Source organism: Neoarthrinium moseri (genome assembly GCF_022829205.1).
Source record: "Neoarthrinium moseri strain CBS 164.80 chromosome Unknown scaffold29_Wmoseri_CBS_16480, whole genome shotgun sequence".
NCBI lineage: Eukaryota > Fungi > Ascomycota > Sordariomycetes > Amphisphaeriales > Apiosporaceae > Neoarthrinium > Neoarthrinium moseri.
Genome location: NW_026055143.1, coordinates 405943 through 421563, shown reverse-complemented (window position 1 = coordinate 421563; position 15621 = coordinate 405943). Strand labels below are relative to the sequence as shown.

The 15621-nt window shown below is 51.1% G+C and overlaps 8 protein-coding genes across 8 annotated transcripts; 3 read left to right on the top strand and 5 right to left on the bottom strand.

Annotated features, from left to right (window-relative positions):
- Positions 1-511: 511 nt before the first annotated feature.
- On the bottom strand, positions 512-1213 carry JN550_007591 (uncharacterized protein; the record flags this gene model as incomplete). Its single annotated transcript, XM_049319459.1, has 3 exons — positions 512-768; positions 856-972; positions 1036-1213. The coding sequence occupies 3 exons, from the start codon at positions 1211-1213 to the stop codon at positions 512-514; spliced, it is 552 nt and encodes a 183-aa protein (XP_049170567.1).
- Positions 1214-2011: 798 nt separating this feature from the next.
- On the top strand, positions 2012-3333 carry JN550_007590 (uncharacterized protein; the record flags this gene model as incomplete). Its single annotated transcript, XM_049319457.1, has 2 exons — positions 2012-3068; positions 3119-3333. The coding sequence occupies 2 exons, from the start codon at positions 2012-2014 to the stop codon at positions 3331-3333; spliced, it is 1272 nt and encodes a 423-aa protein (XP_049170566.1).
- A 492-nt stretch (positions 3334-3825) lies between these two features.
- On the bottom strand, positions 3826-5233 carry JN550_007589 (uncharacterized protein; the record flags this gene model as incomplete). Its single annotated transcript, XM_049319456.1, has 4 exons — positions 3826-4377; positions 4431-4815; positions 4871-5030; positions 5083-5233. The coding sequence occupies 4 exons, from the start codon at positions 5231-5233 to the stop codon at positions 3826-3828; spliced, it is 1248 nt and encodes a 415-aa protein (XP_049170565.1).
- A 700-nt stretch (positions 5234-5933) lies between these two features.
- On the top strand, positions 5934-6905 carry JN550_007588 (uncharacterized protein; the record flags this gene model as incomplete). The annotated part of the gene is made up of 1 exon (XM_049319455.1): positions 5934-6905. The coding sequence occupies one exon, from the start codon at positions 5934-5936 to the stop codon at positions 6903-6905; it is 972 nt and encodes a 323-aa protein (XP_049170564.1).
- A 157-nt stretch (positions 6906-7062) lies between these two features.
- JN550_007587 (uncharacterized protein) lies at positions 7063-7524 on the bottom strand (the record flags this gene model as incomplete). Its single annotated transcript, XM_049319454.1, has 1 exon — positions 7063-7524. The coding sequence occupies one exon, from the start codon at positions 7522-7524 to the stop codon at positions 7063-7065; it is 462 nt and encodes a 153-aa protein (XP_049170563.1).
- Positions 7525-8753: 1229 nt separating this feature from the next.
- JN550_007586 (uncharacterized protein) lies at positions 8754-10385 on the top strand (the record flags this gene model as incomplete). The annotated part of the gene is made up of 3 exons (XM_049319453.1): positions 8754-9184; positions 9243-9753; positions 9807-10385. The coding sequence occupies 3 exons, from the start codon at positions 8754-8756 to the stop codon at positions 10383-10385; spliced, it is 1521 nt and encodes a 506-aa protein (XP_049170562.1).
- A 108-nt stretch (positions 10386-10493) lies between these two features.
- Positions 10494-11903, bottom strand: JN550_007585 (uncharacterized protein; the record flags this gene model as incomplete). The annotated part of the gene is made up of 1 exon (XM_049319452.1): positions 10494-11903. One exon carries the CDS (start codon positions 11901-11903, stop codon positions 10494-10496), a length of 1410 nt encoding a protein of 469 aa, XP_049170561.1.
- A 613-nt stretch (positions 11904-12516) lies between these two features.
- Positions 12517-14683, bottom strand: JN550_007584 (uncharacterized protein; the record flags this gene model as incomplete). Its single annotated transcript, XM_049319451.1, has 5 exons — positions 12517-13010; positions 13066-13255; positions 13311-13622; positions 13670-13710; positions 13867-14683. 5 exons carry the CDS (start codon positions 14681-14683, stop codon positions 12517-12519), a joined length of 1854 nt encoding a protein of 617 aa, XP_049170560.1.
- Between the last annotated feature and the right edge of the window lie 938 nt (positions 14684-15621).

The following is a 15621-nucleotide window of genomic DNA, read 5'->3' as shown; positions in this document are numbered from 1 at the left end:
GCCACAAGGCCAGTTTGACTTTGGTCTTGAACCTGCTGCTGAGCTGTGTTTCGTATTACGCTACTATGTATGCTATAGTGACAGAAGCGGCCCATAAGAGTATCATAATGTGCATTCGTACTAGAAATGGACATACTTTATTTTTATACATATCTTGTTTCTCAGGAATCAAAGATTCGAAACAGTATATAACAACATGTCATAATCAAACGCCCTGTCGACTCTCCGGACGAGGTGAATAATCTCAGCTGAGAGATTCATTGGGCCGATAGTTGAACTTGGTGCTGGTGCGACCTCTTTAGTTTTGCCTCACGATGTGAACAGAAGGCCAAGCACCTGCTGAACCTGGACCGCTTGGAGAGGCTACTATAAAAGAGTCCAGCGCTGAATAATTTTAGCGAAGAAGGCGGGATGCCTCTTCATGTACGTCTGTGATTGAGCAACATGTATGTCCTGACGGCCACGTTGTGCTGTCAGGTGTAGTTGAGTCTCATAGAAGCTTTACTAGATATTACATGGGGTTCTCTACTTGACCACAGACCTTGCACCGCCTTGATTCCTCGTCCTCCTGCCAATTCCTTATCAGGGGCTTCAACTGAGTGCCTAGATCTACGCAGTGAAAGACCTCTTCTCGGATGATTGTAAGCTCCTCGTGATGTCCCTTTGTGCAGTACCAACGCAGACGGTCCAGAGCCTTCTCTGGTCGCTTCCGTTCCATCACTAGACCTGTCGTGTCTGCGAATCGGATGGGATTATGTGGGACATTTCCTGTGATAAGTACAGTACAGCGTGAGTTTAATGCACGAGCCAATAACCAGGTCGAGGTGCTGCTTTAAGTGACACCTAGAGACGTACCTGGTAGTAAGAACATCTCGCCTTCCTTGATGCGGACATCTCTAAAGGCCCCATTCTCAACAATTCGGAGTACCATTTCGCCTTTGAGTTGATAGAACCATTCTTCCGTCTCGTTGACTTTTTGGAATCACAAGTTAGATATTATGCTTGCTGAAGTTGAGCCTTGGAGTGTGTGTATACCGTGGAAGTCATTGCGCTCGTTGGGACCACCGACCACCATCAGCACAAAATCATTGCCACTGTAAAGACAGTAATTATTGACAGGTGGCTGCAGCTTCGACTGGTTCTCACCAAGCCACGCAGCAAATGCTAGAGGCGGAGGTAGAACAGTTGGCGCTGATGCTCCTACGTCGGCCATTGTGACGATTGGAATCCCGGATTTAGTAGTTATGCGCTGGGTTGTTGAAAATGCTCTCCCCAAGGCGATCTGATCCCTGAAATAGGTCTAGACTAGGCGCAACCAAGGCCGGTGATGCATGCACTTCAGCGCTCAACTCCAAAGACCTTCTTTTAAGGTTTCCGGATGCCGTAATTGGGTGCCTGTATGATTGCAAGCGAAAACCGGTGTAATCAGTCTGCACAAAGTCGCAGGCTGGACCAAGATGACAGTGTCCTTTGGGCTCTCACAACTGAAGAGAGGATACTACGCAAGCGCGGATACGCCGATTGGAATCAACACGCTGTCATATGGAGATTGAAAGATCGGCTAGATTTGTATTCATTTCAACAAACTGCTGGGACTGGTTACGATCAATCAGTCACGGGAAGAACGTCATGCGAGGGACATGCATCAGTACTGCGCAACAAGACTGGATAGCTAGTGCAGCGACTGGTGTCGCGTTCGGATGGGCTAGCGGATGACAGCGGCGGAAGGCGGATAGCAAGCGGATACTGTGCCATTGGGGCATGGTCCGAAAGCCAAGCATCAACCCCCGACGCCAGCAACGTCAGCGTACAGCATCTAAGTTCTGGGGAAGGAGTAAACAGTTTGATAACAGCGGTCTGCACCTCTTTCTACCTTCGCACTGCAGTGTATTGGACCCTGAAAAAGGAAAACTTTGATATTTGGCTCTTATTCCCTCTAATTGATAACTTATATTGTCCCCCCGTAGCCTCCATAACGCGAGAAGCAAGGATAACGAGGATAACGTCTAATATGGCACCGTCACGAACCGAGGACTCGAGCAGCGACCCGAGTGACCACAGCGATCTGAGCGATGATTGCTGCTGTAGCGCCAGGACCTCTCACAGGACATCCATCGCGTCTCCAGATGGGTCCACACTCTATCGCATAGATACCCATACCCATATTATGCCCTCTGAACTTCCAGACCTGTCATCTTATCCTACGAATTCACAATCCAGTCCATGGCTGACTTTGCGGCCATCAAAAACGGGTTCTGCCGACCAGATTGATATGTACGTCGGTGACACGTTCTTCAGGACGGTGGAGCCCAATTGCATCCATGCAGAGACTCGTATTGCCGAGATGGATGCCGCCGGAGTGGACGTACAGGTGCTCAGCACAGTCCCTATCCTTTTCTTCTACGATGAGCCTGCAGAGCCCGTCAAGGTGTTGGCTCGCGCCCTGAACGATCACATTGCCGGTCTTTGCTCCCAGTACCCTGACCGTTTTGTTGGATTAGCAACCGTGCCTCTACAGGACGTAGGCGCCTCGGTCCAAGAACTGCAGAGGGCGAAGGTGTTGGGGCTCAAGGGCGTTGAGATTGGAACCACCATTGGAGATGTGAATCTGGATGACCCAGTTCTTGACCCCTTTTGGGCGGCGTGTGAGTCGTTGGAGATGCCCGTATTTGTACACCCTCTGGGATACGCGTTATCCAAAGAGAACAGCAAGAGGTGGGCCAAGTATTGGGGCTCCTGGCTTGTGGGCATGCCATCGGAAACCGCGCTGTCGATTCTTGCTCTCACATCATCCGGCACACTTTTGAGGCATCCGCGACTGAAGCTGTGTTTTGCTCACGCCGGCGGTGCGTTCCCAGCCCTGCTTGGACGAATCCAGCATGGGTACGATTGCCGGCCTGACCTTCTAGCAGGCCAAGCAGGAGGTGTTAGTCCTACCGAACACATCTCCAGGGGCGGCTTCTGGGTCGACTCCCTGGTCCACGATCCTGATCTCATGGAATTTTTGTGCAAGAAGATTGGATCCGAACGCATCGTGATGGGAAGCGATTATCCATTCCCACTAGGTGGTGAGTTCGGCCGCGATGACTTGAGTTTTCAGCGCTAACAACTTAATCAGAAGTTCCGGTAGCTGGAAAGATGTTGTGTACGGAGGAAAAGCTGTCTCACTTTCTGAATTGGGATCAGCGGGCGCACATGCTTGCCGGAAATGCCATCGACCTATTCAATCTCGACAGTTCCTTCAAGAAAAACTTCGAAACCAGGTTAAAGGACTTTAAGGCGTCAGTTGGCGTGGAAGTTGGTGTTCAAACAGGAACGGTCCTAGCCAACTGATTGCAGTAGCTCTTACATTGGAAATGGGGTTTGGAGTTTGTCGTATACCTTGCCAGGTAACTTGTAACACTTTGGAAAAGCGCGTATTTGCGGGAACACGCCGGCATCCCTAGGTGATATCATTCCTATGGAGGAGAGATGGAGAGAATACCTAAGGCCTATCTACATAATTATGAGGCGCAAAGCTTGGGTTTTTGGTGTCTGGACGGTTTCAATAACGTCGCCCAAATAGTCAAATGTTTTCAGAAACGCTGTATATATGTATCACTCGCCGGTGTCCCCGACTGTCGATTCTGTAAAGAAGACTACTTGGTTACTAGTCTCTGCAGCACCTGCTATGTCTATGTACTGCTCTATTGCGTCGTCGAGTGCCACACTTGTCTCTTAGGTCATACAGCTTTGAAAGTGGGTTCCTCAAGGACGATCCATAACTACACGGACAAGCATTGCGACTTATCCAAAGCTAAGGTATTGATTGAGAGTAAACAGAGTTTAGTGGTACTTCAATGCAGAATCTGGTGCCTGTCTCGCTGATACAACTGGACTGTCCGTGGTGAGTTTTTCCCACTGATGTGCAACCAGTGCCGCATCACGGCTTTTCAGGACTGCTGCGTGGGTACGAGGTCTCATCTCTGCCTCATATGTATCAATTGCAGTCTTCTGGTCAATTTCCCCTTTCCAGATTCTTTTAAGCTCATCGACCAGGAGTGCTGCATCCAAGATACCATGGTTGGCACCTTCGCCACGGTACATGGTCATTGCGTGCGCCGCATCGCCAGCAAGCGTCACTCGTCCACCGCGATTGTCCCAGTCACGACATGGGAAGTCACCTAGACGCAACGGTATAGCAATATCAAGATCTTCCGGGATGTCCATCACGATACTGCGCAATGGCTCGGCAAAGTTTGATGCTCGCCGTTTTATCATGGCGATCCGTTCTCGGGGTGTGCTTGGGATCGCATCGGCGATGTCATCCTTCACGATCCATGAGATAATCACCAAGCAATTGAATGACAAACGTCCGTCCGCCTCCGTAAAGCTTTCCTGTTAGATGATAATTAGTCGGAATTTAGAGACTCAACCGTGGTTTACCCTACTTGGACCGAATACCAAAGAAAGGTCGACGTCTTTGGGTCAAGTGCTTGAAATAGCAAAGGGTCAAGTGCCCGGATCGGGGCTGCTTGCTCAGGGGAGAAGTGTCGTGTAACTCCAATCAGGTGGATGGGCAACTTGGTAAGTTCGTGATCAGTCGGCAGGAGAAACTTCCGAACATTACTGTTGTTCCCATCTGCGCCGACTAAGATAGTGCCATCAGTATATGAGCCGTCAGCACAATATGCCCGGATGCCATCCTTGATCTCTTCTACGCCTGTAAGCTCTTTTCCTTCCTGGATATCTAAACCACTAGTGAGCAGATCACGTAGTTTTTGCCGATGAAGGCGAAGCCTTCGTTTGGCCGGCGGAATCTTGAACCGAGCCTCACTAGACCGGGGTTAGCATGTGGCTGGCGAGTTGAACATATGTCCCAGGCACCAACCAAGTCTCCGCGTTCAAGAACAGAAAGTTACCCGCGTCTTGCTTGAGAGACGAGTCCACCACAACACCGGGTAACCTGGCTGTTCCATCGTGCCCAATGGTTTTCTCGAATGCATCAAGACACCAATGGAGCGTCAAGGCCCACCCATGCCTCCGTGTCTCTGATTTCGTGTTAGGTGTTGACTTTTCGCATCCATTATCATGATGACGAACCTTCTGTCTCTTTCTCAAACAGCGTGTATGGGATACCGTGCTCTCGGCAGCCTTGAGCGACCGTAAGCCCAACAATGCCTCCTCCAGCAATCAATACGTGCATCGGCCTCTTATCCATTGAGCCGTTCATGGCCGATGAAATCGGTTGCATCTTATTTGATCGTACACTGTGGCCCGTAATTCTGGTTCGATGAACACTCGTACTCACCGACACGGAATGTGCATTTTCCCCCTAGGCTTTACGAGCAGTATAATCAAGGACTAAAAATGCAGATTTCCGGTCCCGCATATCAATTGGTCCCATCACGTCGCAATCAGTTCCCCTCACCCTGGGCTGCTTAAAAGTTGGTAAGCAAAGCACGTTTTGCGATACCCTGCTTCTGGATTCGCCCCGCTGGTGAACCGATATTTGCACTGCAGCCAGCCCTTAAGCTGACTCATGCACGCCTGCGAGGGTGACCATTCAGGACACCTGCGTTACGAGTATTGAGATCAAGTGCAACATTATGCTCTATATCATCAGTCATATATGGCTGCGCGCCTCGGATTGTGTAGTTTGAAGAGTAGAAGAATAACTACCCAATATGGAGTGTTTTCTGGGGACACTTTGCAGTGGAGTAGATACAAATGCACTTGGTGTGGCGCCGGCGGCCGTCCACAGTATTTCCGACGAGCGCCGGAAGCGTTCGCAGCCGTAGCGGAACACGTTTGCCATAGCCAACAACGGCGTATGTGACGCGATCCCGTCTAGCTGGGCAGCTTACTGTGTCTAGCATAAATGGATATATTCTCACTATCATTCTATTTCAGCGATACCTCTCCAGGATCTAGCTAAGTCCACCAAGCCCACCATGAAGGCGGTTCAATTCAATGAGACGGGTGGCAGCGATGTGCTGAAGTTGGTAGACATACCAAAGCCAGTGCCGAAATCCAGCGAAGTCCTCATTAAAGTCGAATACGCTGGTGTGAACTTCATTGACACATACCTCAGAAGCGGGCTCTACCCTGTTCCGCTACCATGTGTGGCTGGTCGTGAGGCCGCAGGTGTCATTGCGGAGCTCGGCGCTGACGTCTCGCCTGATCTGGGACTTCAAGTCGACGACAGGATCGCAGTTTTCTCTCCCGGAGCCATGGCCGAGTACATGGTGGCGGATGCCAAAGCGGTCTTGAAGTTGCCGCGGGACGTTTCGACGAAGCAGGGAGCCGCTATCATGCTTCAGGGCTTAACCGCTTGGACACTATGCCGCGACGCTCATGAACTGAAGAATGGAGAGACCGCTTTAGTACAAGCCGCTGCTGGAGGCACAGGAGGACTCCTCGTTCAGATGGCCAAGTCACTAGGTGCCACTGTAATTGGGACGACTTCGACCGCGGCCAAGGCAGAGGTTGCCAAGTCCCACGGGTGTGATCATGTCATCATCTATACGGAACAGAATGTCGAGGAGGAAGTCTCAAAGCTCACTGACGGGAAAGGCTGCCATGTCGTCTATTCGGGTATCGGTCAAGCTACGGTGCAGGCGGATATGGCCATGACACGACGCAAGGGTACGTTCGTCACATTCGGCAACTCGAGCGGCGCGATTGCTTCAATCAAACCCCTGGATCTGAGCAAGAAAAACATCAGACTGGTAAGGCCTACGCTGGCAAACTATATTACAGAACGAGAGGAGTTCTTGGCGAGGAGCGGCGAGCTGCTGGATCTTGTTGAAAATGGAACTGTGAAGGTCAACTTTGGGGCCGAATACAGTCTCGCTGAGGTTGGAAAAGCTCAGGAAGACCTTGTTAGCAAGAAGACTGTTGGGAAGCTTATCGTCAAGATTTAAAAAATATAACTTCAATTTTGACATCATAAATTCCCCTATAGTGGAATTCTATATTATTCCTCGTAGACGCGCCTAGTCCGACCAAGCCACGTTCCCGGTGGGGGGTCCGTTATGTTTGCCATGCTCATCCTCATGTCTCGTCCTGTCGGCTGGGTTTTCATGAAATTTCAGTGTACAGAGCTGTGCACTTGATCTCAACGTTGAGCCTCACGTTCGGCAGCGCAGCCACCTGAACACACGTCCTAGCCGGTGCCTTGGTCTTGTCCGGGAACACCTTATTCCACTCCTCATTCATTCCACCGTAATCCTTCATGTCAGTCAAAAAGATGGTAGCGTCGACAACGCTCTCGATCCCAGCAGCTCCATTCGTTGCCCCTTTGATAATAGTATCGATGTTCTCCAGGACAGCCTTCGTCTGCTCTTTGATATTCAGCGTGTGCTTGCCAGCATCATCTGTGGTGCATCCGGCGTAGGTACCGTCTCCGCGCCGCGATGATGTACCAGAAACGTGCAGTGTCTTCTGAGAGGCTGGAACAATCCGCGCATGAGGGTAGTTGGCGAGTCCCTGAGCCCGCTCTGCAGGTAGGAAGAAGGGCGTGCCGTTGGCAGAAGGCGACATTCTGGGGGCTGTGTGGAGATTTGGGCACCCGAAATTGTGCTTGATAGAAAAGGCTTGCGGTGAAGTTTCTCTCTCCGTTCCAGGAAGGTGAGCTCGGAAATGAACGCTTTGCTAATAGAGGGGACCTTGAAGTTTGGGTGTCACGTCGAAAGTGAATCCTTGGTGTCACAGTTCCGCTCCGGGCACCGTTCGGATGCGCTGCCCGCTGCACTGGCTGAAAGCGGATATCTTCGGGCGCCAGTTCCACAGCGACTCGACTGCCTAAGTTAGTCCATTGGATGCGACCTACCACTGCAGCACCGCAAGTAGACAGGTTGGAAGTACTGTTGTTATTTCTCTCTTCTAACTCATAAATCCGGACAGTAGAAGCTCCTAGGATTAATAGTCCAAATCCATCAAGTCGAGTAGCTATTTATCTTAAGCAGTCATAGTCGTAACGCGCAGGCGTCGGTCTTCGAGGTCCTCAACCCACCCTAGGACCCGGGCACCTGCCGTGTCTTGCCCGCTGGATTAGGTCGTCCTTCTAGCATTATTCCCTTGAATACATACCTATGTAGACATCCACTGCTCTGGGAGGCACCATTTGGCTATCATGTTAACACCACAGTCAGACTCTTGGGACTCGCTGCGAGGAGGAAGAAGTGCTGACACGGCTCTGCTATTTATTATTGAAGTAGCTACCAGAGCCCCCAATGTGACCCCGCTGGTGCAATCGCAGCACCCAATCTTGGAACGCCTTGTAGGATCGTCTTCAACTCCGCAGGCGAGGACGATGAAGCCATACAACAACCCTGACTCCTTATACCTCAATCCTTCATGTGCCCCGACAGTTTTGGCACACGGTAGCTGTGCAGTCAAACTTGGAGTGAGTCGAGCCACTGCAGAATGAATGCCGAGCACAGTAGGGGTGAGGCGGACGATGCCGGTGGTCCATACACGGGGGCGGGCCGACATCCTGGGCAATCTGGGCCAATCAAGATCTCTTCCGCATCCGAGTGCAGGCGCCGCTGCCGCACAGTGCCGGGAACTTTTAGATTGGACAATACAGGTCTAAGAGACAGCGGAGTGGGGTTTGTGTGCAGTGCAGTGCCGGTGATGCGATGCCAGCACCGCTAGGGGAATACGTCTAGCTACAAGGACATAGCAGTTCAAGGGGAGCATTGTTGTTGAAGGCGCATACCGTGAAGCTGACCTTGTTCTCACGAAATTCTGAGCACACGTCAGCTAGTATGGGATCAGTCAGTTCGGAAGCTCGCTGCAGTGCCATCCGCGATGCTTGGGGCTGCGACTCGCTAGACAAGGCCGAGGCCTTCATCCAGGCTCAGGGCGAGAACGGCAGACTGGCCATGGAAAACTTCGTGGGAAATGCCTTTGCGCCATCTTCTCAGCATATGGACTCGGTAGATCCGAAAACAGGAAAGGCATTTGCGAAGGTCCCAATCAGCAGTGCCGCAGAGGTCGATGAGGCGTTGAGAAAGGCGACAGCTGCCTTTAAGGGATGGAGCAAAACAACGGTTGCAACACGGTCTAAATACTTGGAGCGAGTTGCGCAGCTCATACAGGAGAATCGAGAGCTACTGGCAATCTGGGAGAGCATTGACCAGGGGAAGACACTGGCACGGGCTCGGATTGAGGTCGATCGGGCTGTCTCGAATTTCAGGTAAGCCTATCCTCAGAGAGTTCTCGGAGGAGTCTGTTACTGAGGAGACCCTTCACAGCTATTTTTCTACTTTTATCTTGCACCAAGAGACTGCGGCTCGCATGATCGATGGCGTAGCTCTTACTTACGAGCATCGGTCTCCAGCTGGCGTCTTCGCGTTGATCTCCCCTTGGAATATGCCCCTCTACCTGCTGACATGGAAGATTGCCCCATGTCTCGCATTCGGATGCACGGCGGTGGCGAAGCCATCAGAAGTCACGTCCATGTCGGCTTTTCTTCTATGTGAGATCTTCCGCCTCGCTGAGCTACCGGAGGGTGTCATCAATGTCGTCTTCGGAGATGGCCCCACCACGGGGTCGGCGTTGGTGAAAAGCCCCCTGGTTAAGGGTATCTCCTTTACTGGTGGCACTGCCACAGGTATTCGCATTAGAAAAGACACTGCAGATCAGATCTATAAGCACCTATCGCTCGAGCTGGGTGGTAAGAACCCGACGTTGGTTTTCGAGGATGTAGACCTCAGTAAAGCAGTTCAAACAGCCGCCACGGCTGCTTTTGAGAACCAGGGAGAGGTATGTCTAAGGGCTAAGTGATATACTATGATGAATCATGCTGATAATTATAGATTTGCTTGTGTGGATCTCGCATATATGTGCAGTCTGCCATATATGACCAGTTCGTTGCAGCATTCACTGCCTACGTAACCGCGAACTACCAGCGAGGCGGCAAGATGGGAGCAGTGGTTTCTCTACAGCATTATCAGAAGATCCGCTCATATCTTGAACTAGCCGAATCTGAGAAGGCGACGTTCAACACTGGCTCAACCCCTGTCGCAGATCCTAAAAATGGCTTCTGGATTGACCCCGTCATCCTCACCGACGTTTCGACGTCTTCTCGGATCATGAGGGAAGAGATCTTTGGCCCGGTGGTGACTATTGCTAAGTTCGATTCCGAAGAAGAAGCTGTAGAGCTTGCCAATGACAATCCGAACGGATTGGCGTCCGTACTGTTAACAAAGGATGCGTCAAGGATACGGAGGGTGGGTGAGCAGATCGAGGCTGGTCTAGTATGGGTGAACTGCTGGTTAGTCAGAGAACTTGGAACACCTTTTGGGGGAATGAAGAACTCCGGTACAGGACGTGAGGGAGGCGAATACAGTCGAGAAGTTTTCACAGTTGTGCGGACTCTCCACATTCCGATGTAGGTCAGAAGAGAGGATATCTGGGACAATACCGTCACATTCAGCTTTCATCTTAGGGCGTAGACTGGCTCTCTTTTAGGCTGCTCTGGGTCAATGTTCTGCATCATCGAGCTATGTTGTGAGTGCAAAGTGTACCTTGCAATCCTCCAGACTCTCCTGCTGTAACATCCTGTAAGTTACAAATTCATCCACGATAACTCTTTTCACAGCCTTTTGCAGTTCATCCCTGCCATCATCGCCAGTTACTGTGACAGATTCATTTTCATCCCCAGCACTTGTCGTGCGAAGGTTACTGCGAAAGATCCCGGCCGCGCTGAGAGGCAAGAAGTCCTCGTAGGTCAGCGGCTCATACGCAACCTTGCCGTTGCGAATGAGTTCCTCAATACTATCTTCGCCATCCTTCGTGGCATCTTTGACGGGATAATAACGAAACCACGCCAATGATTGGGACCTGATATCTTTCCAAGTATCTGGAAAAGACTTGAATAAGTCCTTGTAAGCTTCAGGATCCTGCGGTGTAACGCCTTTCTTCCATGCTTCATTAACAAGATGGTCGTAAAGCGCGCGTCCCTTCTCAGTCAGCGCGGCACCGCGCTGCTCTATCTCACCAAAGCGAGCAGTATGGCTGCCCAGCACCGTCTCTGACCTGGAACCGTCATCTCCGTAGGTCGGGAAGTAAACGCCCTCTTTCAGCGCTTTAAAACTAGTCTGACGTAGAAGAATAGGGCAATCTCGCGCAGGGGGTCCTTCTATTACTTCCTTAACTGGGATACCATTTTTCTCCATACTGATTTGCACCTGGTCGATATCCAAAGTTCTGGGGGTCAAGTGGTTGATGTGCGGCCCCGGAAAAGCGACAATGTCAGCCAACAATGCGCTCTCAGCTTGAAGGTCGCTGTACTCTGAGAGTGAGACTGTTGAGGTCCCTCGCCACTTGAATGTCTCTAAGCCTTCCTTGATGAACTCATCGGCTTCTGCGGCCGACAGCCCCGCCTGTCGCTCAGCAAGTTCTATCAGCTCGAGGCATCTGCTTGAAAATATTTGTCGGCGTGAGAGAATCTTGAACGCTTTCGATCGGAGGTTTGAGGATATGCATTCAGGGCGCAGTAAAGAGACGAATACTCTAAAAGGATTCATTGAAAGGGACTCGAGATCGAGGCATCGGAAGCATGTTGCATGTACGGGAAGCCGTGCCGGGGGCTGTGAGAGGTCATAGTAACCGACTGGTTGCATTCCCATAATTGCGAAGAATCGTGCCATCATCTTCATCTCCTCTGCGGTCCCAAGCCGGATTGCACCATGTCGCTCATAATGCAGCCTCTCAAGCTGGTCCGTTTCTTCCATATGTCTTCGGACGCTAGGGTTGGATTCGAGAAAACTGTTATTGACATCCCCTACGAGAGAGAGGAGATCGGAGTAAAGAGGTACTTCCGTCCTGTAGACGTCAGACATTGCCACGGAAAATGCATGCCTGACATCAGTGGTTGAAGCGAATGGAGTGGCCTGCGGGGGATCAGGCATCTTGAAAGCTGAGAGTCAGTGGGAGTAGTCGTGGGTGTGATTGTAGGAGTTATCTATGGTTGGACCCACGCTGTACGATATGACCGTGGTTTATAATACGAGTTCTGCTCCGCCGTCAAAGAGTACCTTGGAGCTTAAATCGAGCTAACTTAGGCGACATGCCAGCCAGTGAGCCCCATGTGAGGTTGACATCATTAGACGACTGATAGATTATCTTGCGTTAGATACGGTAAGCCCGAGGCATGAGCGGATCCCGGATGATGTGGACCAAAACTACCCGCCAATCCCGGCCCGTGTACGGCCACGTTCCGGTCAACATTCATCTGCTCAACCGCCACTAAAGCCATCTCACACCTGCTAAAGATGCATAAACACGACCACAAGGTCACATGGACGGCGTTCTTTACATTAATTTTACGTATAAATAATCCGGCATGATGTGCTCTCTTAGGTGTCGTGACCGTTAATAGAAATGCATGCCTAAAGTTGCGGTTTACATCGGCCTAACCCTATCCCACCAGACTGACACTCAGCATGGATCGAATCACAAGCACAAAGTCTTTGAAGCCAAGCAATCTTTCCCGTCCTCTTCTACATGGCTCCGTCTCTCGGTTCATGTTGCCAGCCACTCGCTGCTGGGCGTGGCGAATATCCCATCGACGTTGAAAGAATCTGATTCGTGAAAGTCGAGAGGCATCCCGTCCAGAGGTAACGTGAAGTTGAAGCTGTTCTGAGCTCCCGGAGTGCCAAAGACCCCATTTGGGGTTTGTTCTTGCGGAAACTCTTCTTCGGCAGGTACGTAGCCGCCAGCCATATCTGTCACCATTGCCGAGAACTCCCCGTCATCATCTTGGTCAATTGCTCTCAAGGCAGCATGGAGACCTGGCCGTAGGTTTGTGATAGCCCTGCGTGGTTCATATTCTCCTTCCTCGATCGATTCAAGCACCATCTGCTTGATTGCCTCGTAAACATCACGATACCTTCTTGCCCCCGGCCATCGCTCTGTGATGATGTAAAGAACTATGCTACATGCATTCATATCGTTACTCGCGCTAATAGAGAACACCTCTTTTGGTGATGCCCATGCACAGTAGATGAGGGTGAGGCCTGGCTCATGTTAGCGGTTGTCGTAACTGCCATTTGCAGGAAATCATAAGCTTACCTGCCAGGAAGATGGAGTGGAGAGCCATGACACTGAAGCCCACTGGCACGGACTGATGCAGCTTCTTATACGTCCTGCACACTCCACCGCAGGCTTCGGCACATTTCCGCAGGAATTTCGTGTCGGATAACTCGGGGGAAAGAATAACTGGGTGTAAAAGGAACCGTAGACATTTATAGTAGTATACCATCTTGTAAGAGTTAACAAGAGTTCGCGGAGACAAAAGAAACTAGTAGAGAACTCACGTAATTATCGAGTCCATCTACGATCATGCCTTCGGGGTTCGTTGATGACGCATCAGTGGGCATCTGCTGCTTCCAATCCTCCAGCTGTTGAATATATCGCTCGGCTTCAGCTTCTGTGGCAGGAGCAGACTGATCAACGCGGTATACAGACTGCTGTATGTTTGACTCAATCTGTCTTAGGCGGCATATGTAGATGAAACCCGTCATCGACGTAGACTTGGTTGGTGGAATATTCGGCTTTGATGCCGCTTCTGATCTCACTTTCTCAAGAATCTCTAGATCTTCACATGCTTCATCAACGTCCAACGGCAGCTTGGTAGAGTTAATTAATGCTCTCCGGAAACCGAGGGGTTGCTTACCTCAATATCAATGTCTCTATCAGAAATAGCGAAAGGCCGTCCTAGTATGATGGATACCTGTCTGTCAAGGCAATAACAAGTCCAAAACACCCTCTTCCGCATTTCATGCTCAAGGGGTGACCTCCTTTTATGGGTCTTCCTATGCATGCCGAAGTCGATACAAGTCCGCATAGCTAGACCGCTGTACGTCCACGCACCAGGGCCTCTGGGCGATCGTAGGCTATATATGGAGAGAAGGAGCAGGAACTGGACTGATCTGATGTCGTGAAGTCGTAATATGTCGTCGAGGTTCTTCAAGGCCTGGTCGTAATGCTGCTCTGGGAAGAAGTCGCCGGTCTCGCCAGTAGTCTCCAGAAATCTGCCTGCAATGGCGTAAATGAGATGTAAGACGCTGGTGAAGAATGCATCAGAGAGCGTACGACGCTCAGCGTGGAGGAGGCGCATGAAAGGCGTCTGTAAAACGGGCCATCTGGTTGCAATGTGGCCAATGTAACCCTTGAAGAGCTTGTCTGCAATTTCAGGTGGCACTTGGGCAAAGTCGAAGCCACCGCCCAATGGTCCCGGTCCGGTGTTGGCTGATTTGGGACTTAGATGCTCCCAAGCACCGCCTCTTTCGGCGCTATTGCTGACGGTATACTCTCTGGCTTGGACGATTGAACTGATCATACGACCCATAGTGATCTGTGATGTGGCACCAATGTAGCCTCCGGATGCTTCTATCGAGAGATCACGGAGAATTTCTACTACTGTGCCGACTGGTTTGCGCTTCGGTACTGGAGATGAGCTATCTGATCTCTGCTCTGACGGTGCTGGGGACGGCTGCCACCGTTTCGAGGTGGATACTTCTATTGTCGAGGAAGCGCGTGTATAACCATCGCTGTCGGTCCGTTCTTTCCGTTTGCGGCCGTATTTGCCAATCCCCTCCCTTCGTAGAATTGATTCGAGCTCAGCAACACGGTCTTCGACGGCCTGTACGGCTTGGACGGACTTCTGCTGATCGCGGTGGATGGTCATTGATTTAGGCGGCAGATATTCGCAAACCGCGCCGAAGTCTCTACAGTTGGAGCAGGGTTGGAGCCCATTGCACTTGTGCTAAAACATCAGCATACAACATCGGAGGACGGCGCCGGGTAACGTATCTGCTTCCTGGTCTTGCACCTTTTGCATGCAACTGCAACACGGGGACGCTTGACAGGCCGCGCTTTTGGTTCTGTCTCAGCCGTGGCGACTCCGGCCTGCACTGGAGACATCATGTTGTACGACTAGCTATCAAATGGAGGCGTAGAAGAGTTGGAAATCTTCGAGATATGCAAGGCTATGAAAAGCGTAGGACAGAGGGTCACTACCCGGGAGAGCATCATGAAGCTCCTCACTTGAGGAACCTGAAAACCGGGCATCATGTATCTCGAGAGCAACGGAGCATTTATTCGACAAGGACAATCCATGTGCTTCGCTGCTCCAGACATCCTTGTTGCAAGGTGCGCGTTGGGGTGGATCTCTGGGGTCGTAATCCAATGGTCTGGCACTGGCCAGCAAGCGGGGGTCTTCTCTGCCCTATTCCCGGCAAGCCCATGGAATTGATAAGACAGGATTGGGCGCCATCAATGCGGGGGCATCCTACAATGTCGCTTGGTCCCCGCTGGGAGTCAGTCAACTTCCGAAGCAGCGAAGGGCTTATCAAGGGTGCTGGTGGACGCGACGATGCATTTTGGTCATTTGGGAGATTAGCGGCGGTACGGTTCCGAAAAGTATAAGTCATTAGTCTACAGTAGGTAAGCGGCTACTTTGCAAGCAGATCAGGCTTTCAGCGCTCGCGAAGCACTAACTACCTGCCAATGGTAATCGAACTCCCGTAGCATCTAACTAGTGGCTAATGGCCGGGGTAGGAAACAATGACTGATAATTACGCACTGATAACCTCGGAATGTGTTGCAAAATAGTGGCTCAATGCT